General features: G+C 40.4%; 1 protein-coding gene across 1 annotated transcript; it reads left to right on the top strand.

Annotated features, from left to right (window-relative positions):
- Nucleotides 1-291: 291 nt before the first annotated feature.
- On the top strand, nt 292-20,553 carry trpm2 (transient receptor potential cation channel, subfamily M, member 2). Its single transcript, XM_057853440.1, has 32 exons — nt 292-490; nt 554-722; nt 848-1,028; nt 3,093-3,256; nt 3,331-3,508; nt 4,816-4,877; nt 4,949-5,149; nt 5,212-5,314; nt 5,759-5,880; nt 6,036-6,401; nt 8,835-8,972; nt 10,710-10,839; nt 10,914-11,059; nt 11,300-11,412; nt 11,646-11,744; nt 11,830-12,046; nt 12,117-12,235; nt 12,301-12,433; nt 12,501-12,672; nt 12,747-12,927; nt 13,004-13,185; nt 13,334-13,466; nt 13,553-13,640; nt 13,724-13,811; nt 13,894-14,039; nt 14,115-14,170; nt 14,241-14,270; nt 18,560-18,646; nt 18,726-18,804; nt 18,902-19,003; nt 19,702-19,815; nt 19,904-20,553. Exons 1-32 carry the CDS (start codon nt 333-335, stop codon nt 20,018-20,020), a joined length of 4,374 nt encoding a protein of 1,457 aa, XP_057709423.1. The 5' UTR covers nt 292-332; the 3' UTR covers nt 20,021-20,553.
- The last annotated feature ends 7,002 nt before the right edge of the window (nt 20,554-27,555 follow it).

The following is a 27,555-nucleotide window of genomic DNA, read 5'->3' as shown; positions in this document are numbered from 1 at the left end:
CCTATCTAATCTTTTCAAGTAGGAGAACTTGCACAATTGGTGGTTGACTAAATACTTATTTGCCCCACTGTATATTCATTTGACTTGCTATGATTTCTCTGCAAAAACTGTGTTATGGTTTCCAAGTGGTGCTTATTTGTCTCTGTATAAAGCTGTAATTAATCCACCACCAGTGATGAGATGTAATGTATTGATCCAGCCCTGGCATCCTACTTTCCGTAAATGGGAGGCTTGGCAGCCGGCTCATTCCTAGCTGACATCACTGAGGCAGAGGGATGAGACAGCACAAACGGGCTGAACTTGAAGAAGTGTTACAGTTGAGCTCCAAGACGATGGGGGATACTGGAGGCTCCCAGCTGATTCAAAATCTGACTTTAAGTGCCAGCACAGCCTTAAAGGTGGTTTCTTTGACGCCCACTTTCCATCACGTTACCTGGATCCGGCAGAACATCCGCAAGAAAGAGTGTTGTTTTTTTGAAAAAGGTGCCAGGTAGGGAGAATTTTGTTTGACGGACTTAACAACCTTGTAATTGTTTGTCTTGGCTCACTACAGAGAGGATGTGTGCATGTGTGGCTACTCCAAGAGCGAGCATGTGGACGACGCCGTCCAGACAGAGGACTCTGGTGGTGGGACTTGGGACCCGCACACACATGTCCGTGAAGTCCCCACGGATGCTTTCGGGGACATTGACTTTGGAGGGTTGAGGCAGACCACGACAAAGGTAAAGATAAAAAAGCGTATGTATGCATGTTTAACTCATGTATTCAATCCATTATAACTAGGAAAGCTGGCATCGATCATCAATGGGCGTCAACAGAACTAATGTTTTCCTTTCTTCATTGTTAGTATGCTCGAGTGTCCACAGAAACCAGTCCAGAAGTGGTGTACCAGTTGATGACTGAACAATGGAAAGTGTCGCCACCCAACCTGCTCATATCGGTCACAGGAGGAGCCAAAAACTTCTACCTGAAGACCCGTCTCAAGAATGTCTTTCAAAGAGGTCTCATCAAAGTAGCGCAGACAACAGGTAAATCGCACCTGAGTAATAGTCGGACCAGCAAAAAATAAATAATAAAAAACTTTACGTATTTCAGCTACACTGGAATATAAGTTGCATTTTGGGGGGAGTTTCATTAGTCAAAGAAGAAACATTATTGCGATAATGGAGAACAACAGGCTAAATAGGCATCTATTAACATAACACACAAAAAATTATTCAGATACCTATAGCCTAAAAATACAGCTTGTTTACAGACCTCTTGATATCAGTCCGAATCACTATGAAATACATTAAAGTCTTCATTTTCAGTATCACATCTGAACAAATCCCGATCAACATCTCATCAACCCAGTGACATCATAAACCCACCCAAAGAGCGGGCATGCCCTCTACTGGCTAACCTGGAACACACAGGCATCAATAAATCCAAAAATAATTTAACCCTGAGAGAAAAAAATAATAAAAACAGGGCTTTGAGGATCGATGCGTATACATCTCTAGATGACCCCAAAGATCCATCCACAAACAACAGAGGAGTAGCCAATTTAGTTCGTGTCCTCACCAAGAACAAAGCAGGTGAGCTTTGGAGGCCTCCCTCTGGGCAATATAAAAAGTGTGATTTATAGCCTGGAAAAAACAGTAGTTATTGAAATCCAAGTAGAATCAAGTATGGGAAAAAATGCTAGAGTGGTCTCAATACCGATTTTCTGCTCTGCTTAGATACCAGATCCCCTCAGATCTCAATCTATCTTTGACTATATAAAGGTAAAAATGAGATATCTCCATCAGTGAGACATAATACGTACCGGTAATACAATCTCAAAACACTTCCAACCATCAAACAAATTTTAGTATTGCTAAAACAGATTTTGATGCCAAAGCAGCGGTACACAAATTAGAGTCAATAGGTTGTGCTACAGAAAGTTGCTTCACTAAAGGGCAGAAGACTAAATGAGGAGGGAGTATAGCAGCAATGAGTAATACAGTCTATTCTGAGCAGCTTAATGTTGAACAAATCTACTTTACGTTTTGGCACGTCTATTTAGATATATTAGAGATATGTATACTTAATTGCTTACAGAATTTAGTGGTCAAAAGGCACTATAAAATGGAGGGGTGTGGTTGTCGTGCGCATGCTCAGTAGTGCTTTGGATATCAATTCGACCTGGATACCCATTCGTCAGAACACCGGTATTATATTCTGACGGTATGATAACCTTATGCCAAAATATCACGGTTTCCCGGTATCACGGTATTGCAAATACAGCTCTAAAGTGTGTTACTTTAAGATATCTGGGTTGAAAAAAAAAAAAAACTTTCCCATTGAACAGAATTTTTATTTTTCAAAACATATTCGCAAATTGGAACATAAGTATAATGTGAGGTTAAAATAAAAATAAATGTAAAAAAAAAAATTAAAATAAATGCAGTCCTTTAAGTGAGCCTATACCCAGAGTCACAGCTCAACATTATTACCATCAGAACAAGACTACTGGTAATTGAATTATTTTCCGTAAAAAACACGTGTGTATGACTCGTATCATGTTCAAATTATACACACCCTCTTTCTCAACACAAACATTTGCATGAGAGAAAAAAAACACATGTTTTACCACCACTAGACACATTGAGCACGCTGGTGTTAACTCTCGTAGCTAGTGGGAAACGTTCTTGACAGTGTTTACCAACCTTTAATTTTGTATAAATGCGGAATCATATTGGAGTTATTGCCTCCTTGGCAGCCACCCTCCACAAACATGTTTTACATGTCGGTTGGCCCTCTTCCTCTAAGCCGCGGCCGCCTGGAACTTTTCTGTAGCGGAAGTATTCCCATACCAGCGATTTCATTTTCTTCGATGGGGAAAAAAAGTCCAGGAGTTTTACCTCCAACCGGTGGGTGAGAGTTGAGCCTTGCTGATACAAGCGAGGGAATTCTCCATGCATTTTTGGTACATAAAAAATAGCTAATACCTTAAGGACGGTATGATGGAAAATTTTTGCTGGTTTGAAACCTTGACGTATTCATACCGCGGTATTCCTTGAAAAAGGTAATCGGCACATGTCTAATTACAACCCAGTGCTTTTGTACAGGCGCATGGATTATCACAGGTGGGACCAACACTGGCGTCATGAAGCACGTGGGGCAGGCCGTGAGGGATTATTACCTGAGCAGCTCCATGCAGGGCCAGATTGTCACCATTGGTTTGGCAACGTGGGGAGTCATTCACAATAAAGAAGTGTTGGTACATTCGCAGGTACGATAAACATAACTTTACGTGATCCCAATCATCTTCTAGAAAATGTCGTTCATTGTATCACATGTCTGTAGGGTTGTTTCCCCGCTCATTATCCGATGGACGTCAAGGGTCGACTCCCCTGCCTTGATAACAACCACACCCACTTTCTGCTTGTGGACGACGGCACTCACGGCCGCTACGGCGTCGAGATCGATTTGAGGAGTAGGCTAGAGAAGTACATTTCTGGAAAGAATCTTGGACACTGTAAAAGTTACGTACGTTACTGTTTATGCTGCAACTGTAAATACACCATTAACCATAAAAGCTATTTAAAACATAGAAATGTCTGCTTTAACACTTTCATGCATGAATTATGATTTTTTTTTTCTTAAATGTTTTTATTGCATTCATTAAGAAAAACGGTCTCAAACTTGAAGCCGAAGGGGCCAATTGCTGCCCTCATTTCACATCCAATTTTACTGTAGTGTTGCCCACACGTATTTTGCGATGGGTACTAAAAGATAAAAGATACAGATTTTGTTTTGTTTTACAAATTTCTTGTGACCTCACATATCTTAACTCTTTGGCTGCCATTGACGATCACTTCCAGCCCCTTCCAGTAGAAATGGATGGAACATCTACGTACTGCCGTCAATAAGTGTTTACAATATCAATCTCCCCCTTTTACTAACTACTGCAAAACATACTCTGTGACTTCAGCTGGCAGTGAATGGGTTAAGATAATAACTTTCAAATGGACTTCCACAGAACCGACCACTGTCCCTGAAAAGGTTAAAAGTTATAAAGGTGATAATATTGTGATATGGAAGTTGAAATACTGTACAGAGGCTGCGACGCATGAGTTTTCATGTTTGATGTGGAAGTTGCAATACAAAAAAATGTCGTGATTACAAAAGCCGCTTTATAGAAGTCTCATCAAGAGGTTTGTGTTGCTATTTATAATTGTCTCTAAATTCGTATTACGACATTGCGTTTACAACTGTCTTTTTATTTATGTATTACGAAAATTTGTTAAGTCACGCTACGAAAATCTTGTTAGAAAATTGAGCAATGGAAGTTATGTTACAGAAGTTGCATTGCGAGTTACATTTGAAAGGATTTAGTTACAAAAACTGTAACATTGAAATTGCGTTGTAGAGGTGTTGTGAGTTACATTTAAAAAAAAGTTATTTTGAAACGTCGTGTTAGGAAAGCCATGCTGCGGGAGTATTGTTGCAAGTTGTTATGAAGTTGGTTTAATTGAAGTTGCATTAAAAAGTCACGTTACAAAACTAGTACTATTGGAGCGAGCGTTGTAGAAGTTGCGTTACAACTTACATACCAAAATTTGAAATACGAAAGTCATGTTGAGAAACCTACGTTACGGAAGTCATGTTACAAAAATCGACTTCCGACTTCAGTATTGAAAATTGAGATGTTCAAAACCAGCTATTTGACCGTGATTGTAAGAAACCTACATTACCACAGTCGCAATACGAAAGTTGAGTTACAGATGTTGCAAAAGCTGCGTTGAGAACATTGCGATTTATTTTAAAATCTTTTCCTTTTATTACCAGCTGTTGGAGTGACCATCCCTGTGGTGTTGGTGGTTTTGGACGGAGGAGCAGGCACTCTTAATGTGAGTTTCTGACTCATATTCTCATTGTCACATTCTTTTCCAACTGCTGTGTCGGGTTTATTTCCTCCTAGACCATCTACACAGCAATGCTCAACGACACACCATGTGTGGTGTTGGAGGGCTCTGGGAGAATGGCCGACGTGATCGCTCATGCGGCTGGACTACCAGTGAGCCAGGTCACCATCAGCCTCATCCACCGCCTGCTCAAGAAGTTCCTCAGCTTGGAGTATGACAATTTCACTGACCTCAAGATCATCGAGTGGACCAAAAAGGTAAATGGACATAATCAACATGTATTCTTCTTGTTTTTATCTCTTTCCTCTCCCTGTGCCAGATTCAGGACATTATCAGGATGTCTCACCTGCTGACGGTGTTCAGAGGAGGTGGAGACAGTCATGGAGATGTGGATGTGGCAATTTTACAAGCACTCTTCAAAGGTGAGTTGTACTTAAAATGCTTTTAGACTATTCTATCTACATCCCTTTCCAAATGGTTTCCATTTCTGACCTCCATTGATATCACTAAAACAATTTCCTGGAAGACTTTCTGCTGACTTAGCGAGTGAGGATCTTCTTCCACTGAATGCTTGGGAGCTACTTCTCAGCAATTGACTGGCACCAGAACCTCATTAGGAAAACCTCTGGGGAGAACACATCCACTATGTAGTGCCAAATAGGTCGTTAATGGTCCTGAGTCACTGCAATACAGACAGAGCCTTGGTTCAACGAAAGTGTGTCTGTGTTCATCTGACGTGCTGAAATTTTTTTTTTTTTTTTTTTTTAAATTTTGATTGCCAATTTAATTCAAATATTGCTTTTCCATTAAAGAATACTAAATTTTTACAGAAAGAGTTTCAACAGCACATACTGTTTTCTTGTCAGCGTCACGAGCCAGTGCATCACAGGTAGTGGAGGGATGGCGTCGCCAGCTTGAGCTGGCAATAGTCTGGAACAGAGTGGATATAGCTGCCACTGAGATCTTCACTGATGAAAGCCAGTGGAAAGTAAGTTGGCTTGACTTATTTTCACTTTAACTCTAGCTGTACTTAGCATTCATCGCCTAGTCTACACAATACATCGCTAGCAATAAACAATTGGGTTCCAAGAAATAAACATCAATGTCCAATGAGGAAAGTGTTTCATTTTCGCCATTCTTCAGTCCAGCGACCTCCATTGGGCCATGTTCTCAGCTCTAGTTGGCAACAAGCCTCAGTTTGTGAGCCTCCTGCTGGAGAACGGCGTGAGTCTGCGGGAGTTCCTGCACAGCGAAGACACTCTTTGCGACCTCTACAAGCAGCTGCCCAACTGCTTCTTTCTACGCAAACTAGCCAAGCGCGTCCGTGCCTCCTGTGGTCGGAGAAGGAGAGTGTTCGCCGCTAGGAACCGGGTGCGGGAGGCGCAGAACCAGTGCATCTCCTTGACTCACGTGTCAGATGAGGTGCGTCACCTTTTGGGTAACTTCACCCAGCCCATCTACCCACCGCCCACCATGATGTACCACTTCAACATGGAGGAAAACACCTCGGTGAGATTCTAGCTCCACCATCAACATTGTTTTTAAAAAAATATATATATTCATGGTAAAATACTGGCAGCTGTGATTGATAGAATTCTACTTGAAAATAAAAAGGAAAGCCATTTAGAAAATCCTGTCAAATTAGTAACAAACAACCATGAAAATAACTATATGTAGCCTACTAACCCTGTTGCAGATTTTTTTGTTTACTTCCGATCTGATCATATTTTTTGTATTAAGGTGAATCTTGTTGGTACCTCCTCAAGAAATGCTCTGTTCAAAAATAAACACAATCCATTGTTACTATCATTAGTTCCTAAAGAGAAGTAGTCCCACTTAGTGGACTGGATTGGCTAGTGGTTTGATTTCTAGCAGGCGAAAAGCATGGGGCAAATAAGTATTTAGTCAACCACTAATTGTGCAAGTTCTCCCAATTGAAAATATTAGAGAGGCCTGTAATTGTCAACATGGGTAAACCTCAACCATGAGAGACAGTATGTGGAAAAAAACAGAAAATCACATTGTTTGATTTTTAAAGAATTTATTTGCAAATCCTGGTGGAAAATAAGTATTTGGTCAATACCAAAAGTTCATCTCAATACTTTGTTATATACCCTTTGTTGGCAATAACGGAGGCCAAACATTTTCTGTAACTCTTCACAAGCTTTTCACACACTGTTGCTGGTATTTTGGCCCATTCCTCCATGCAGATCTCCTCTAGAGCAGTGATGTTTTGGGGCTGTCGTTGGGCAACTCGGACTTTCAACTCCCTCCACAGATTTTCTATGGGGTTGAGATCTGGCGACTGTCTAGGCTACTGCAGGACCTTGAAATGCCTCTTACGAAGCCACTTCTTTGTTGCCCTGGCTGTGTGTTTGGGATCATTGTCATGCTGAAAGACCCAGCCACGTCTCATTTTCAATGCCCTTGCTGATGGAAGGAGATTTTCACTCAAAATCTCTCGATACATGGCCCCATTCATTCTTTCCTTTACACAGATCAGTCGTCCTGGTCCCTTTGCAGAAAAACAACCCCAATGCATGATGTTTCCACCCCCATGCTTCACAGTGGGTATGGTGTTCTTTGTATGCAATTCAGTATTCTTTCTCCTACAAACACGAGAACCAGTGTTTTGGGCGGCCGTGGTGCAGTTGGTTGGTGTTTCTACCAAAAAGTTCTATTTTGGTTTCATCTGACCATAACACATTCTCCCAGTCCTCTTCTGGATCATCCAAATGCTCTCTAGCGAACCCCAGACAGGGCTGGACGTGTACTGGCTTCAGCAGGGGGACACGTCTGGCAGTGCAGGAATTGAGTCCATGGCGGCGCATTGTGTTACTGATAGTAGCCTTTCTTACTTTGGTCCCAGCTCTCTGTAGGTCATTCACTAGGTCCCCACGTGTGGTTCTGGGATTTTTGCTCACCGTTCTTGTTATCATTTTGACACCACGGGGTGAGATCTTGCATGGAGCCCCAGCTCGAGGGAGATTATCAGTGGTCTTGTATGTCTTCCATTTTCTAATAACTACTCCCACGGTTGATTTCTTTACACAAAGCGTTTTACCAATTGCAGATTCAGTCTTCCCAGCCTAGTGCAGGTCTACAATTTTGTCTCTGGTGACCTTCGAACAGCTCTTTGGTCTTGGCCATCGTGGAGTTTGGAGTGTGACTGACTGAGGTTGTGGACAGGTGTCTTTTATCCCTGTAATGAGTTTAAACAGTTGGCATTAATACAAGTAACGAGTGGAGCCTCATTAGACCTTGTTAGAAGAAGTTTGACCTCTTTGACAGCCAGAAATCTTGCTTGTTTGTAGGTGACCAAATCCTTATTTTCCACTCTAATTTGGAAATAAATTATTTAAAAATCAAACAATGTGATTTTCTGTTTTTTTTCCACATTCTGTCTCTCATAGTTAAGGTTTACCCATGTTGACAATTACAGGCCTCTCTAATCTTTTCAAGTAGGAGAACTTGCACAATTGGTGGTTCACTAAATACTTATTTTCCCCACTGTATTAAAAACACGCAACAACTAGATCAGATCCGATCTTGTGACCAAATCCGATACTCCAAATATTTCTGAATTTGGCACCAATATAGATACTGAGTATCGGATCTAGACATCACTAATATATACAGTATAGTGCGTTTCAACTTGTTTTATAGCAAACAGAGTAGCTTCAGCCAATAGCACCCACATTTAAGTTGTCAGCATTAGGGTTTTCCTGAACTTCTACACGCACAACACCCGCTCCATACAATCTTCATTTGCTCAGTAGCCAGGATGCTCAACTGCCAATAAAGTCACCCTCAAGATCCGTTACATATGATCACAGCATGAATGAATTTATTTAAATCCCCAAAAATCTACAAGAAAATTAATAGTTAACAAAGCATTCTTACATCAAATCATCTTGTTTCTTCCTTCCACTGTCCTTCTAGCTGTCAAGAAGTCTGTCAGGTTCTCAAGCTCCCCTCAGAGTAGACCTCGCCGAGGCCCAGAGAGACCCAGCCAGAGATCTTTTTCTTTGGGCTGTCGTCCAGAAGAATAAGGAGATGGCGGAAATCTTCTGGGAACAGGTAAGCGACATCCCAGAAGGAAAGTTGTGGGAAATTATCCAACTTTTAATGTAATACATGTGCCTTGGCTCATTAAAGATGGGGGGCTTACATAATACATACATTAATGTGAAAAAAATTAGGACACCCCATTAAATATTCCGTTCTTTATTAAGAAATGTTCGTCTGATCTTGTTATTCTTTATTTATGGAAAAGAAATTGATTTAATTGCAGGTAAACAACAAAAATTAACATTGTTTTACTTATTAAACCAAATATATCAACAAAAATACATATTCTCAGTGAGGAAAAAGTTAGGACACCTAATAGTTACTGTTACCCCCATTGGCTGAAATAACTTCAGTGAGACGCTTTTTGTAGCCATTTACCAGTCTGTGACATCAGTCTGAAGAAGGTTTGCCCCACTTGTCAACGCAGAATACTTCCAGCTGTGAGATGTTTGAGGGGTTTCTTGTATGCACAGCCCGTTTCAAGTCACCCCACAGCATCTCAATGGGCTTAAGATCTGGGCTTTGACTCGGCCATTTCAGGACTCTCCATTTCTTCCTGTTCAGCCAGACCTTTGTGGATTTACTGGTATGTTTTGGGTCATTGTCAAGTTTCAGGGTCCAATTTTGCTTCAGCTTGAATTTTTTTTCACAGATGATCTCACATATTCCTCAAGCACCTACTGATTCATAATTGAACTCATGGTGGATTCTCTGATGGTGAGCTGGCCAGGTCCTGCTGTGGCAAAGCATCCCCAAACCATGACACTTCCACCTCAATGATTCACAGTTGGTATGACGTTCCTTTCCTGGAATGCTATATTGGGTTGATGCCAAACATGTCCTCTGTTCTGGTGTTCAAATAATTCAATTTTAGATTCATCTGTCCAAAGAACAGTATTCCAGAAGTCCTGGTCTTTGTCTACAGTCACTATGGCAAACTTCAGTCTGGCCTTCAAGTTCTTCTTGGAGAGCAAAATTTTCCTCCTTGCACACCTCCAATAAAGGTTAAACCCGTGATGTCTCTTTCTGATTGTAGAGGCATGCACTTTCGCATCAACAGGAGCAAGAGCCTGCTGTAGGTCCTATGATGACATTTTAGGGTTTTTGGAGACTTCTTTTAACATCTTGCGGTCTGCTCTTGGGTTGAATTTGCTTGGACGGCCAGACCTGGGCATGTTGGCAGTTGTTTTCAATGTCCTCCACTTGTAGACTATTTTCCAGACACTAGAATGGCTGATTTTATATTCTTTGGATATCTTTTGAAATCCCTTACCAGACTCATACGCATCTACAATTTTCTTTCTGAAGGCGTCAGACAGCTGCTTTGATCTCACCATGGTGTTTTCTCTCACTTAAACAGTCAGGGGCACACCAAACTAAATGTGAGGTTTAAAAACATCAAGTCTCCATTAAAACACAGGGTTATGATGTTCTAATCATGAGCACCTGATGTGATAATCCTGTGTGTGATTTTAGCCATTTTAAGTGGGATTGAATGTGGGGGTGTCCTAGTTTATTCCTAAACAGAAATTGCATTTATTTAAAATTGCATTTTACAGAAAGTTACTTAAAAAAAACCTTTTTTTCAGTTTTAATTGTTTTGTTCTATTACTTGAATTTCTCAAGACTGTTAAAATTGATTTAAATATTCATATGACCGATTATGTTAGAAAACAGACTGGCTTCCGTAGGGTGTCCTAATTTTTTCACATGACTGTATATGAAATTTTTATATGGTATATTCAGTGTACAGACTGCGTGTCGGCCGCTCTTGCTGCCTGTAAAATCCTGAAGAAAATGGCAGAGGAGGGAAGTGACGCGGACGAAGCCGCAGTCATGCAAGAGTTAGCCGATTACTTTGAAATGCACGCTATTGGTATGTATTGATATCACACGCTTTTGGTGGTGAATAATCCAGAGATGATTCAGATCTATGCATTTGTGTTGTAGGTGTGTTTACCCAGTGTTACAGCAGCGGTGAGGAGCGGGCTAAGAAGCTGCTGGTTCGCGTGTCGCCATTTTGGGGCAAGACCACGTGTCTTAGACTAGCACTGGAGGCTAACTGTAAAAGCTTTGTGGCTCTGTCAGGTGTACAGGTAGAGTTAGCTAGTCTTGTAGAAAGTACCCGGAGGTTATACTTGTGTAAGATTAAAAAGTATACAGACACATTTTTGTTTTGTACATTGATGTAATGTACTGTATTTGGGAGTAGAAGTAGCTATTATAAGAGAATGTCAAAGCTAATGATGCACATTTATATTTATATCTTTTTCGATTTTGCAATTGTAAACAATGTTAATTATGTTGACCCTGTGCATTTGTGTGTTCCTCACCAGGCCTTGCTGACTGAGATATGGTGTGGTGAGCTTTCAGTGGACAATCCAGTTTGGAGAGTGACAACCTGCATGATTTTCTTCCCACTGATTTACACCAGCTTTCTGATTTATAGGTGACCCTCAGATGACTGTGACGATTCTTTCTTAAATTAAGGATACATAACAGAGCGCATAGTAGTTGGGTTCTATCCAAAGTATAAAAACGCATTTGGTGTTTTTACACTCCTACCTACACAGAATTGATAGCAAATTGTCTCGATTAGCAGTACCAATAACGAACTTAGAACAGTAACAATCCGGGATTTTTTTTTTTTCCCTGTTCTTAACATGTCTGTATCCTTACTAGACCTGATGAAGTAATCCAGAAGCAAAACGAGAACAGTGAGGATATTAGGACGGTGGCGAGTGTCACAGGATGCGTGGACCGAACTAAAGCTAAAAGCCCGTGAGTAAACATTTAACCTATACGATCAACTACTGTCCATCCGATTAGAATGCATCATATTAATGGCACTTTTTAACCTCAATAGTGCTCCCACAACCACAAAGTCTCTGAACTGCTGGTCCAGACTCGTCTGCCTGTATAGCTCGCCGCAGGTGAAGTTCTACTGGAATATCGTTTCCTACTTTGCATTCCTCTTCCTCTTTGCGGTGGTGCTGATGATGGACTTCCAGACCACGCCCTCCCCTGCAGAGATTCTACTGTATGTGTGGCTCTTCTCTGTGGTGAGCGAGGAGGTTCGGCAGGTAAGAACTGTACAGACTCATTTGAGAGATTTTGGTTGTCTTTAATTGCACGCTGTCTTTTGGATCTCAGTTGTTTTATGATCCCGATGGCTTCGGGTTACACAAGAAGGCCAGGATGTACATCAGAGAACTTTGGAATATTTTGGATGTTCTATCAATAGTCCTCTTCATTATCGGCCTCGTGTTCAGGTGAGCTGCCAAAGCTGTCAACTCCTGACTCGTCACGGACTCTCATTATCGTTTGTCTCCTCTAGACTAACCATCGAGCACTTCTACGCTGGAAAGATCATCCTTTGCATCGACTTTGTCGTCTTCTGCTTGCGTCTCATGGCCATTTTCAGTATCAGTAGGACACTTGGACCAAAGATCATCATTGTTAGGAGGATGGTAAGAGTATCCAGATGAGACATGTTGAAAGTGACACTTATTACATGCAATTCAACCATGTTTCTAGATGATGGACATGTTCTTCTTCATGTTCCTGCTGAGTATCTGGGTGGTGGCGTATGGCGTAGCCAAACAGGGTATTCTGATCCACAATGACAACAGACTGGAATGGATTTTCCGGGGTGCTGTATACGAGCCCTACCTCATCATTTTCGGCTATGTCCCCACAAACATCGATTGTGAGCAGACACGGTGTAATACCTTCATCTCTACTCACTTAGCAACAATGAACCATAAGATTTTGCCGTTTTAGATTCAGAATTCAACCTGGAGTCCTGTAGCATGAATGCCACTGACCCCTTGAAACCTAAGTGTCCCGTACTGAACGAGAACCAGACCCCAGCCTTCCCCGAATGGCTCACCATCATTATGTTGTGCGTTTACCTCCTTTTCGCCAACATACTTCTACTCAACCTGCTGATTGCCATCTTCAAGTGAGTCCTCGTTGCTTGTCATTCACTCACTTACATTTATAAACTTTTCACAAAATATTCTGTTGCTCTGATGCAGCTTTACATTCCAGGAAGTGCAAGACAACACTGACCGAATATGGAAGTTCCAAAGATACGAGCTCATTAGGGAGTACCACAGCCGCCCTTCTGCTCCTCCTCCCTTTATCATCCTCAGTCACCTTTACATATTCATCAGGAATGTGATACTTTGCAGGCCACCAATTAAATCCCGAAAGTTCAGTGAGTGAATTCATGCTTCTTCTTCACAGTTAACTGACTGAGCTTTATTCAAGATTATCGGACGCGATTAATTCTTAGTTAATAATGAAAGAAAATGTTGTCTACTTTGTTAACATATGCCACATCTTTTCTTCCCCTTTTATCCCAGGAACTGAGCTTCCTCACACAGAAGAAGAAGAGCTGTTGTCATGGGAGGCCCTGATGAAGGACCGCTACCTGCTGTCCACCCAGCAGCAGCGAAGTCAGACCATGGAGCGGTGTATCGTAGACACAGCGCAAAAGTAGGGACCGGCGCCATCTTGCAATCTAGCCACTCATTTTCTACTACTCTCAACCAGAGTGAGTCATGATTTCAATCACTCTTTAGGGTCACCTCCATAACTGATAGGCTGGAGCGGGAAGAAGATATACGCTCCGCCATCTTGATTAAACGTCTAGCCCGACTGGAAGAGCAGGTCCTGACCTGATCTTTGCACAGTGATCCATACAAGATACAGTTTGGTTCAGTCTGGGATGATATACTAAATGCTATCTGCAGGTTTTCCAGTCAGCCAAAGGCCTGCAGTGGATCATGGAGAGTCTGAAGTCCATACCGGGTCTTGCCGGGAAAGAAGAGCAGCCACTCCGTCTGCTACTAAATTTCTTATCTTTTTAATATATCATCACACAACTTTGATTTCCGTTCATTCATGTTCTGTTTTCCCTCAGCGATACTTTCAACAGGAAAGGACACTTCAGAAACTCTAGAATCAGAGAAAGAGACAGAAGGCTTTCACGTCAAAGCCCGACAGTTCCAATACCCAAACAGCAAAGTCACTCGCTTCCCTGTACCCGAGGAGAAGGTGCCGTGGGAGGTATATGGCCTTTTGACCTTCTGAGCCACGCAATGTCTGGTCCCAACTTCACTCACTTTCTTTAAATGTTTTTAGGTCAGCTTCAGCTCATACATGCCTTCGTATTATAACTCGGAGGATAATCTAGAAGGGTATGTTTGATGCAAATTGCTATTTAGACTTAATGACCTTATTTGACTCTGTTGTTTGTTTTCCTAATAGATTGGACTCCAAGGTGTTGGAAAATTACAGGTATGATGTCCTGAGGATTAGATGGATGCAAGGGCGTAGGTTTGCATAGGGACGGTAGGGACATAACACAACTTTTCAGGATGCTCAAATTGTTCCCACCAACTTTTAAGTAACTTAATTTGCATTATATACTGTAATGACTTCAGTTATATAGGCCATTTAGATTGTCTTCCCATTTGCTGTAATGATAGAATAGCTCCAACCATTGTTATGAGAACTATCTTCATTGTGTTAAGACTTATATTTATCCTTTTTTACTTGCTCAATCCAATCTGCCAGTATATTTTTTCCCCCTCCAACTAACGCTACCCCTATAGGTTAAAAATAAAGCGAATACAATAATTGATTATACGAAGAATTAAAATAACGTTGCCAAACTTATTGAAAAAGATAGGGAATACAGATAGAGGATTACAGTGGATTGTGTTATAATGTCACATATTCTCATTCGCGGGAGGAAGACTCATGAAAGAAAAAAAAAAACTAAAATATACCGAAGAAGGTAAAAATTACCTTGCTAAAGGAAAGACAAAATAAAAATAAGAAAAGATGAATTAAATGAAGTCATTTAGACACAGGATTGCATTTGACTGTGGTTTATTTACAGACTCTAAGATACAAAATCCACAACAACTAGGGTTCCCAGCAATGAGAATCCCCAATGAGGCACACTTTTTCATAGATGTGGCATGGCGATGCTCACAATGGCCAAACTTTTCATTTTCATTAGTTTTAGGTCTATTCAAGTCATATATTTAGAGCAGTTTTGACAACACGTACAGTGGGGCAAATAAGTATTTGGTCAACCACCAATTGTGCAAGTTCTCCTACTTGAAAAGATTAGAGAGGCCTGTAATTGTCAACATGGGTAAACCTCAACCATGAAAGACAGAATGTGGGAAAAAAAACAGAAAATCACATTGTTTGATTTTTAAAGATTTTATTTCCAAATTACAGTGGAAAATAAGTATTTGGTCACCTACAAACAAGCAAGATTTCAACGAGGTCTAACGAGGCTCCACTCGTTACCTGTATTAATGGCACCTGTTTTAACTCATTGTCGGTATAAAAGACACCTGTCCACAACTTAATTAGTCACACTCCAAACTCCACTATGGCCAAGACCAAAGAGCTGTCGAAGGACACCAGGGACAAAACTGTAGACCTGCACCAGGCTGGGAAGACTTAATCTGCAATAGGTAAAACGCTTGGTGTAAAGAAATCAACTGTGGGAGCAATTATTAGAAAATGGAAGACATACAAGACCACTGATAATCTCCCTCGATCTGGGGCTCCATGCAAGATCTCACCCCATGGCGTCAAAATGATAATAAGAACGGTGAGCAAAAATCCCACAACCACACGGGGGCACCTAGTGAATGACCTACAGAGAGCTGGGACCACAGTAACAAAGGCTACTATCAGTAACACAATGCGCCGCCAGGGACTCAATTCCTGCACTGCCAGAGGTGTCCCCCTGCTAAAGAAAGTACACGTGTCCAGGCCCGTCTGCGGTTCGCTAGAGAGCATTTGGATGATCCAGAAGAGGACTGGGAGAATGTGTCATGGTCAGATGAAACCAAAATAGAACTTTTTGGTAGAAACACAGGTTCTCGTGTTTGGAGGAGAAAGAATACTGAATTGCATCCGGAGAACACCATACCCACTGTGAAGCATGGGGGTGGAAACATCATGCTTTGGGGCTGTTTTTCTGCAAAGGGACTAGGGATGGGAATCGAAATCCGATTCCAATTCGGAACCGGTTCCGAGTGTTTCAAGGCCTCGACATCCCAATGAAAAAGCCTTAACGATCCCTTTAACGATTCCTAAACACGCGTATTGCGTCGTGACGTGTCTTGTTGTCCAGACGCATCAAACTAGCATGGCGCCAAGAACCACTCGCTCTAAAGTTGGACTACACTTCACCAGGAAAGAGTGTGAAAATGAAAGGTTACGACGGGTAAGCACGAGCATTGCAGCCATAAACATAACAATGACAGCACGTAGGTTCAAACGCTCGAAAGTGTGTCTTCACTTCACGAGGAAAAATGACAACAAAGCGACTTGCAGTCATTGCAAGGTGGAGATAACTGCATCGGGAGGGAATAGACTGCACTGTCCTCACCGAGACAGCTATACAGCTAGCTAAACTCCGAAATGACGATACAGAAGACGTTGGTATAATTTGCTGACTTTATTAAACCATCACTTGAAGAGTGAAACTAAAAATAGAAATGAAACTAATCAATTTCGTCCCCAATAACAAACAGGTTTGCATCAACGTAAATCAGCGATGATTAGCTGCTAATAACAGTATGGTTAGCATTCGTTCGCTAGCATTAGCACATCGTTCAAACCACTACACAACTGGATTTAAGTGTCCGATCGCGAGTGGAAACACAACAACAACAACACAAAAGATTATACATACAGGCGTTGTCTCTGTAGATATTAACATTAACAAAGAACGTAGGCTCGTAGAAGTGTTTCCCTCTCTCACTTCGCTCGCTCACTCGCTTGGATGCGGCATTTCTTCGGGTGCCCAAACTGCGGCCCGCGGCCCAAATACGGCACGCCTCAACATTTGGTCCGGCCATTTTGAATTTTTTTTTCTCAATAGTGTTATTTATTTCCTGGCCTTTTTCATTGAAGAATTCAGAGAGGGTTATTTGGTTATTATCTATTTAATTAATAGTGTTTTTATTATTAATTATTATTATTATATTATTATTTTATTTACTTTCATTCCGTGAAGAATCCAGAAAGGGTTATTTGATTGTGGCTTTCTGAAAAACAATAATTTTTTACATTTATGCACTTCTGCAATCGTCACACCTTTTTTTTGTTACAAACTGACCCCGGCCCCTCATCAGAGAAGGGAAAAGTTATGTGGCCCTCACAGGAAAAAGTTTGGGGACCCCTGCTTTAACACATATTGCCAAACGCAGAACAACAACCTATCTGCCAATATATACCAATATTTTTTATTTCTATTAGATAAATGTTTCAGTAAAATGTTACTCATTCTTGTGTATTTGCCACTTATTGCTACAGTTAACATTAAGGCTTTGGGCCTCTTTTGATCTCCTTGTGAGTTTGTAAGGTTGTGAGTTCTAATTAAACAAACTCGATGCCAATCAAAACGTTTGTTGTTCTTTTTCCCCAAATTAGAATCGATAAGAGAATCGATAAAGAATCGAACCATTAAGCAATATCGATAATGGAATCGTAAAAATCCTATCAATTCCCATCCCTAAAAGGGACCAGGACGACTGATGTATGTAAAGGAAAGAATGAATGGGGCCATGTATCGAGAGATTTTGAGTGAAAATGTCCTTCCATCAGCAAGGGCATTGAAGATGAGATGTGGCTGGGTCTTTCAGCATGACAATGATCCCAAACACACAGCCAGGACAACAAAGGAGTGGCTTCGTAAGAAGCATTTCAAGGTCCTGGAATGGCCTAGCCAGTCTCCAGATCTCAACCCCAAAGTCCGTGTTGCCCAACTACAGCTCCAAAACATCACTGCTGTAGAGGAGATCTGCATGGAGGGAGGGGCCAAAATACCAGCAACAATGTGTGAAAAGCTTGTGAAGAGTTACAAAAAACGTTTGGCCTCCGTTGTTGCCAATAAAGGGTACATAACAAAGTATTGAGATGAACTTTTGGTATTGACCAAATACTCATTTTCCACCATGATTTGCAAATAAATTCTTTAAAATCAAACAATGTGATTTTCTGGGGGGTTTTCCACATTCTTTCTCTCATGATAGAGGTTTACCCATGTTGACAATTACAGGCCTCTCTAATATTTTCAAGTGGGAGAACTTGCACATTTAGCGGTTGACTAAATACTTATTTGCCCCACTGTACTTGCTATATTCCAAAAAGCGTTGGGAACAGCCAGCCTTTCTCAGTAACACCATGTAACATATATTTTGTTCACAGGTTCTAAGTGGTATTTCCTAGTTTGTTTCATCACATTGACATATAAACGCACATTTTTTTCCCAAAACGCATGAATCATTTAGCCTATCAACTTATAAGGTTCATATTCATAAGAAATGTAGCCCTTACCGCTGTTCAACCAATCTGTTTGTTCTTATTAATGTCCCGTCCCTAACAAAAAGTGTACATGCAGGTTATGCTGTTATATCGTCCCAGCCAATGTTGAGACCAAACCTACGCCCTTGAAAGGATGAATGAATAATTTAATAAATTTTTTTTCAAAAAGAAGGATTGATACCGTCAACTTGACAGTGCGTATCTGATTGCCTTTCTGACACCAGAAACCCTGGAGGGAGGACCGGTATCAGAGGTCGTGGCTCACTCATGCATCCAGGTCCAAATCTGCACGTAGACCTTGTGATTACGCGGTGGGTCCATAACGGGAAAATGATTTAGCAAATATCGTCTTGATTTAAAAACAATCGGGCTGATTGTTTGTTTTTGTAGCTTGCGAGACAGTGGCCGCTGTGTTTTGGAGTTTCTGGCAGTTGAAGACAAGAAACAACAGTTAATGGTTCTACCAGGGGTAAGTGTGACGGTAGAGCAATTTTTAACTTTGGTTAAACCTTGGGGTAGGTCACATGACATTTAGCCAACATCCCTCATTTGACATACCTCTGCAGGGACCAGTTGAATCTTCGGAACATTTACCTTCGGGTCTGATGACAACTTTAGGCAAGAGCCTGTATGAAAGATTACATGAAAAAATAGCAGAGGGAATACTGGTAGGTTTAATTCAACATTTTGATTTGTAAAGTGTATTTGAAATATTTGGATATTTTACTAAATTTTTGTAATGGCATGACATATTGTAAATCTTGAAGCTATGCAACTTTCATTCTGACAATAAAGAATTTTTAGTTTAAAATTTAAAACTTTATTCCTCTGGCATAATGACTTAATTAAAAAATAAAAAAAAATAAAAAATAAATATATACATTATCCCTGGATAAAAATACTTTTATCTCAATTTTTGTTGTTAATATTCTTTTCCTAAATACGCCACTATGGCCATACTATTATGACTTAATCTTGAAAACAGAAATTAATTACATATTATACATATGACATATTTCACCTTTAATCTCATAAAACAAGACTTATTAATTAAAACATTGGCATCACTTTTTTTTTAGAAGTGTATGACAATCTTCATAATATTTAATCAAAAAATTGAACTGAAGGTTTATAATGTCTATTTTTGTCCACACACGTATTCTTGTAATATTACAATTTGAATTCAAACTTATACAATGATTTTGTTTTCACAATATTTAGTAGCAGTTTTAATCTTGTAAAATTTCTATTTTTTTTCTCTCAAAAACACAACACAACTTCATTACTGCAAATTTATGAATTTTCTCATAGCTATTCTCATAGCTTTACCTTTTTTTGTCCTCCATGACTATTATACTACATTCAGGTTTTTGAAGGTTACGTAGATGACGCCAGGAACACAGACAACGCCTGGGTAGAAACCACCGTTCTCAACCTTCACCTAGACTCAAGTGAGGATTCACAGGATATAATTAACATGGTGAGACCTAACGTCTAACATTACCACAAGGTACATCGTTAAGTACATTATGACCACATTATGACCCCTTTCTTTTTCCCCCTCTAAGGTGGCGTGCAGTCGCGGCTCTCTGCAGTGGCAAGAGGTGAGCTGCAAAAACGGACTTTGCTCAGACCAAAGCGACTCGCTGAGGCGGGTCGCCTTGCTGCATAACAGGAACTCCTAAACCTCTTGAAGCTAGCCAAATCAACAAATGGCGCTCAGGTGTCATGCAAGCTATCTGAAAGCATGCACGATCTTTCAGCTGACTATTGTATGCTGCTTTTACTTCTAAATGCTCACAACTTACTCCATAACATGCATCTTTCCAGAATCCATAGACAGATGTCCAACAACTACATGGATGATAATAAGCAATATGTATACCCCAAAATACACACCAATAAAATCACAGACATCATATCCATATGAACCTCTATAAATTCTACTTGAATGTTTACTTCTCTGTGAAAGTGAAGTCAGTCCACTCCTACTGCAATTTCATTTCATGGTATCTATTTACAGTTCAGTTTCCACCAGTGCTGTATAAACCTGTTGGGCCGCCTGGCTTTTTTTTCTGCCCCAGCCAGGCTAAAGCAGTGCTATAAAACAAAGTTTAAAATGTCTGTAAGTATGGTATATATGTGAAGGAACCTGGCCCAGCTGTCTGGCATTGCACTAAATTGTGTTGTATTTTTCTTTATTAAAAGAGTATTTTAAGACTGCCTTTTTGTATGAGACTACATTTAAGTATTGTTAATAAATGGCGTATGTTAACACAAAATAGTCAGAATTTCAAATTTCCTGTCAACTTAACATTTTTTCAATTCATTTATTTTCCAAGAACATGGAGGGCAAACAATGGGCTTTGCCACTTTTGTGGGAGAAACCCCAAGTTCATTATCTTTGTCACTTTAAAGCAACACGAGGTAACCTTTCAACCTTTATAAAACATTTTCATAACATTTGTGATAATATATTGACTAAAAACTCGTTGAATGACACCTCATTTATATCTTGAGGGGGTCTGTATCGCTTTCACCGGCACTAATTAACTTTGAGGAGGGTGGCAGGAACCCTGCCACACAAAAAAAACTACAAATGTACTGACTGCTTTACAGCACACGTCACTTCCCCCATTTCCCCAATCATTATAAAAACGGAAGTCGATGTGAACGCTTTCGTGCGAATTCTGCAAAGATGGAAGAGCAACAAGAGACAAAACCTTTTTTCTGAGGAGGAAACAAAAAGCAGGCTACCAGGATATACAGAATAAACATTGAAAAAACAATTACATATGAAATAATTAAATAAACAAGTGTCATATGCTATTGATAAGCCACAACTGGATTCATTACTTGATTACTATTTATCCTTCACACAGCTGCTGGAAACAGAAATGTTGTTTAATCCATCTGCAGATGACCGGGAGATTTAATTTTTGATTGATTGATGATTTTACGACACTGCGTGTGTGCGGTGGTCCTCATTGGAGACAAAGCGCTGGTCCTGATTGGAAACGCAGTCTTCCTTAAGGCAAAACACTACCGCTTTTGTCCATCGGCGTCGCTAAAACCGACCAAAACTTAAAAAAAGGAACCAAGTGTTTCTTTAAATGAATTAGTAAATAAAGGCTTTTTTGCTGTGCTGTTTTGTCAACTTATTTATTTTATTACCGGGGGTCATTTATGTAAACTGAAAAAAACAATGGACACCAAGCAAAAACACCATAGTTCATACCTTACTAGTCTATTTATTACGTTTTCACTTCAAATCAGAGCAGCTAAGTCCCTAGAGACAAGGGACTAGGATTTAAGAACGCGGGGGCTTGGACCCCAGGAGTTAAACAGGATGTGAGCGTAGCATACAAGCTCAAAACTTCACAAACTGCTAACAAAGACTGATGATATATGTAAATATACACTCACTGGCCACTTTATTAGGTACACCATGCTAGTAACGGGTTGGACCCCCTTTTGCCTTCAGAACTGCCTCAATTCTTCGTGGCATAGATTCAACAAGGTGCTGGAAGCATTCCTCAGAGAGTTTGGTCCATATTGACATGTTGGAATCCCACAGTTGGTGCAGATTTGTCGGCTGCACATCCATGATGCGAATCTCCAGTTCCACCACATCCCAAAGATGCTATATTGGATTGAGATCTGGTGACTGTGGAGGCCATTTGAGTACAGTGAACTCATTGTCATGTTCAAGAAACCAGTCTGAGATGATTCCAGCTTTATGACATGGCGCATTATCCTGCTGAAAGTAGCCATCAGACGTTGATTACATTGTGGTCATAAAGGGATGGACATGGTCAGCAACAATACTCAGGTAGGCTGTGGCGTTCCAACGATGCTCAATTGGTACCAAGGGGCCCAAAGAGTGCCAAGAAAATATTCCCCACACCCTTACACCAACACCACCAGCCTGAACCGTTGATACAAGGCAGGATGGATCCATGCTTTCATGTTGTTGACGCCAAATTCTGACCCTACCATCCAAATGTCGCAGCAGAAATCGAGACTCATCAGACCAGGCAACGTTTTTCAAATCTTCTATTGTCCAATTTTGATGAGCTTGTGCAAATTGTAGCCTCAGTTTCCTGTTCTTAGCTGAAAGGAGTGGCACCCGGCGTGGTCTTCTGCTACTGTAGCCCATCTGCCTCAAAGTTCTACGTACTGTGCGTTCAGAGATGCTCTTCTGCCTACCTTGGTTGTAACCGGTGGTTATTTGAGTCACTGTTGCCTTTCTATCAGCTCGAACCAGTCTGGCCATTCTCCTCTGACCTCTGGCATCAACAAGGCATTTCCGCTCACAGAACTGCTGCTCACTGGATATTTTTTCTTTTTCGGACCATTCTCTGTAAACCCTAGAAATGGTTGTGCGTGAAAATCCCAGTAGATCAGCAGTTTCTGAAATACTCAGATCAGCCCTTCTGGCACCAACAACCATGCCACGTTCAAAGTCACTCAAATCACCTTTCTTCCCCATACTGATGCTCGGTTTGAACTGCAGGAGATTGTCTTTAACCATGTCTACATGCATAAATGCACTGAGTTGCCGCCATGTGATTGGCTGATTAGAAATTAAGTGTTAACGAGCAGTTGGACAGGTGAACCTAATAAAGTGGCCGGTGAGTGTATATATATATATATATATATATATATATATATATATATATATATATATATATATATATATATATATATATATATATATATATATATATATACAGTGCCTTGCAAAAGTATTCAGCCCCCTTGAATCTTGCAACCTTTCGCCACATTTCAGGCTTCAAACATAAAGATATGAAATTTAATTTTTTTTGTCAAGAATCAACAACAAGTGGGGCACAATCGTGAAGTGGAACAACATTTATTGGATAATTTAAACTTTTTTAACAAATAAAAAACTGAAAAGCGGGGCGTGCAATATTATTCGGCCCCTTTACTTTCAGTGCAGCAAACTCACTCCAGAAGTTCAGTGAGGATCTCTGAATGATCCAATGTTGTCCTAAATGACCGATGATGATAAATAGAATCCACCTGTGAGTAATCAAGTCTCCGTATAAATGCACCTGCTCTGTGATAGTCTCAGGGTTCTGTTTAAAGTGCAGAGAGCATTATGAAAACCAAGGAACACACCAGGCAGGTCCGAGATACTGTTGTGGAGAAGTTTAAAGCCGGATTTGGATACAAAAAGATTTCCCAAGCTTTAAACATCTCAAGGAGCACTGTGCAAGCCATCATATTTAAATGGAAGGAGCATCAGACCACTGCAAATCTACCAAGATCCGGCCGTCCTTCCAAACTTTCTTCTCAAACAAGGAGAAAACTGATCAGAGATGCAGCCAAGAGGCCCATGATCACTCTGGATGAACTGCAGAGATCTACAGCTGAGGTGGGAGAGTCTGTCCATAGGACAACAATCAGTCGTACACTGCACAAATCTGGCCTTTATGGAAGAGTGGCAAGAAGAAAGCCATTTCTCAAAGATATCCATAAAAAGTCTCGTTTAAAGTTTGCCACAAGCCACCTGGGAGACACACCAAACATGTGGAATAAGGTGCTCTGGTCAGATGAAACCAAAATTGAACTTTTTGGCCACAATGCAAAATGATATGTTTGGCGTAAAAGCAACACAGCTCATCACCCTGAACACACCATCCCCACTGTCAAACATGGTGGTGGCAGCATCATGGTTTGGGCCTGCTTTTCTTCAGCAGGGACAGGGAAGATGGTTAAAATTGACGGGAAGATGGATGCAGCCAAATACAGGAACATTCTGGAAGAAAACCTGTTGGTATCTGCACAAGACCTGAGAGTGGGACGGAGATTTATCTTCCAACAGGACAATGATCCAAAACATAAAGCCAAATCTACTATGGAATGGTTCAAAAATAAACGTATCCAGGTGTTAGAATGGCCAATTCAAAGTCCAGACCTGAATCCAATCGAGAATCTGTGGAAAGAGCTGAAGACTGCTGTTCACAAACACTCTCCATCCAACCTCACTGAGCTCGAGCTGTTTTGCAAGGAAGAATGGGCAAGAATGTCAGTCTCTCGATGTGCAAAACTGATAGAAACATACCCCAAGCGACTTGCAGCTGTAATTGGAGCAAAAGGTGGCGCTACAAAGTATTAACGCAAGGGGGCCGAATAATATTGCACGCCCCACTTTTCAGTTTTTTATTTGTTAAAAAAGTTTAAATTATCCAATAAATTTAGTTCCACTTCACGATTGTGTCCCACTTGTTGTTGATTCTTGACAAAAAATTAAAATTTTATATCTTTATCTTTGAAGCCTGAAATGTGGCGAAAGGTTGCAAGGTTCAATATATATATATATATGTCACGTCTGCCCGTCGCTGATTGGTCCCCTCTGCTGTCTGTTTGCTGTGGTTTGCTCCGCTCTGGGAATTTGATCCGCGGCAAGGTCGCCAGACTCAATCAGGTAGGCGTTCTCTATATGAACAAGTGGAATGGATTGGATAGTGATTCGCTGAAGGGGCTCTCTACCTTACTCTATGAAGTGAGGGGAAACGGACAGATTTATGATCATATTTAAGTTAATAATGACAGGTTATATGATTATTGATTTAAACAAATATTCTGGCAACTTCACAGTGAATATGCCACATTTTTTTCTATTTTTATTTTTTAAATAAAACAACACCAAATTATTTAGGGGGGCTTAAGAATATTTTAGGGGAGATATTTTAGAGATGTTTAAATTTCAACTCTAAACTAATTTTTCCACTCTCGCAGTTAAACCACAACTAATACATTACGCAAATTGCCTCAAGCTTTTCCTTACATTTCCCAGTCTGCATTTTGTTCTGTTTTGCTGCTGCTATAGCTACCCCATTTGACGGTAGCAGTAAAGAGAGTATTACTAATTCATTGGCTGCCATTGATGGTGATAGACGTCCAATCCATTTTAAATAGGAGAGGTTGATCGCTGCCAGCCCTTCTAGCAGACATGAAAATGGGTCAGGGGTTAAAAAGTAAAAATTTTGATGATGCTTATTAATTCACATAAACATGTTGGAACACTTAAATTCTTTTTTAAGGTACAAATAAACATGTAAATAACAACAATAAATCACAAATATACAATGAGGTCGAATTCTGAGAGCATTAACTAGTGCAAAAGAATGGAATGTAAACAGATTCAGAACACTGACTTCGCCTTTCCAACATGATTCAAAACAATTTTTAAAAATATATCAAGCATTAATTTTATAGTATACTACTATATAAAATAGTAGTAGGCTATAATAATTATTCATTGCCAATCAGATTTTTCATAAAGGGTGCCATGTTAAGGCTATTCTTAGTATAGAATCTGAATTATGAAGTATGTGGAATTAACTCCAGAAATCGTTATTTATATAACGAACATGACGTGCTTTTATTTTGAAATGTTCACCGGAAGTATGCTCGCTAAACCGCTAACCTTCGCAACACTCCGCAAAAAAAGCTCTTTTTGTCACTGCATGTTGTATCAGTAATCATTTTTTTCCTCTTTTTTTTCGTATGTAAGTGCTGTCAACCAGCGTTTTTTTTTTTTTTTTTTTTTTTTAAGTGTCACTTTTTAACTGCAAGTTTGCGTTTTGGAGAAGACTGCCAATTTTTATAGCAGGCTAAAGTAGGTTGTCTTTTTTCCCCACTAGCCTCAATATAGCAATGCTAACATTTATAGTGTTTAATATAGATGTTTCCTTATTTTGTATGTCTGAACTTTATTTCTACGACATGTTGATGACCAATAAACATCTGTGAAAGGAACTGTTGTCTCATATGCCATCAGCACGTACGCACAAATGTATGCACGCGCGCGTGGTGATAAAACGCAGCCGTGAAAATTATCGCCCTCATTTTTATTCACCGTGCGATAAATGGAGTCAGTGCATATCGCGACAGCCTTAGCAACTTCAAATAAACATGTAGTTAGTTAGTTAGATGGACTTACAATATGACAGCTTGTAATTGTCCTGTCGCTTTCCCCCGCTTGCATACCAAGCTTCCAACATTAAAAAAATATCTCCCGAACCCCCCTCTGCTTAAAATTTTTTTCTTCGGAGCCACACAATTCACGTAGGTCACCCATTTGACTTCAAAATGGCTAATTTCACTGAAAGGTGAGAGATTTTCATGCCTGTCCTAGCCAAAATGGATTGGGACGTCTATCGCTGTGAATTAAAAAAATATAGTTTTGCAAACTCAGCTCATTGACATTAATAGATGACCATTCCATTTTAACTGGGAGGTCTGGCAGTGATCAGTGATCAATCTATTTGAACTGTGAGAGGCTGATCGATGCCAGCCCTCACAGCGATAGATGTCCAACCCACTTTGCCTAGAGGGGGTGACAGCGATCAGCCTCTCCCAGTTCACATGATTAGTCTTCTATCACCGTCAACGAGCTGATTTAGCATAACTATATTTTTAATGCTCCTTTGTAACACTTATGGGAGAGATACTAAAATAACAGTGTAATTTCAATACATTTTCTCTTGTGCAAGTGTGCCTATTGTGGCACATTTCCCGTTGCGCCCAAGGGAAAATTGTGCAAGCTTAGCACTTGTGCGATTGTTTGTGTACACTGCACTTGTCACGTATCTTCAAAGCAGTTTCGAGTAGGTATGTTGGAGTTCACCTGCAGGAGTCAAGTATCGGTTTCCACAGCTTCCTCATTCCTGTACGGTATCCTTCTTGTATACAAATCTATGCCTGCCACTCCAGTCCAAATATTTCGAACCACGTGGATTATATGTCTCCAATTTACTGTTATTGGTTGAGTTCCAATGAACTGTATGTAATGTTATTTTAAAATATTCCAGATACTATAGGTGTTTTTGAGTGGAGAAGAGCTCTCACTCTGCCCTACATTTTATATTTAATTTTTGGATGTGTTTTTTTAATGGTTAAGTAGACGTCTAGGCGTCCAGTCTATTTCAACATGGAGGCTGCCAACCCTCCCACTTCAAATAGATTGGACGTCTATTGCTGTCAATGAAAGCTAATGAGTTATTATATTGCTAGAACAAAATTAAAAATAAATAAATGGGTCGGGGGGAAAAAAACAAAAAAAGGTCCACTCTTTTGACAGAAGAAGCCTTCTTTACTGTATTGTCGATCTTCCGTCGTGAAGGCTGGGTTTATTTACAGGTGCACAGTGTGGGGAGTCCGGAAGTGACGTTGACACCTCAGGCGC

Source organism: Corythoichthys intestinalis, chromosome 12 (assembly GCF_030265065.1).
Source record: "Corythoichthys intestinalis isolate RoL2023-P3 chromosome 12, ASM3026506v1, whole genome shotgun sequence".
Classification (NCBI taxonomy): Eukaryota; Metazoa; Chordata; class Actinopteri; order Syngnathiformes; family Syngnathidae; genus Corythoichthys; species Corythoichthys intestinalis.
The sequence above is the reverse complement of the archived record's forward strand: the minus strand, read 5'-3'. Positions and strand labels throughout refer to the sequence as shown.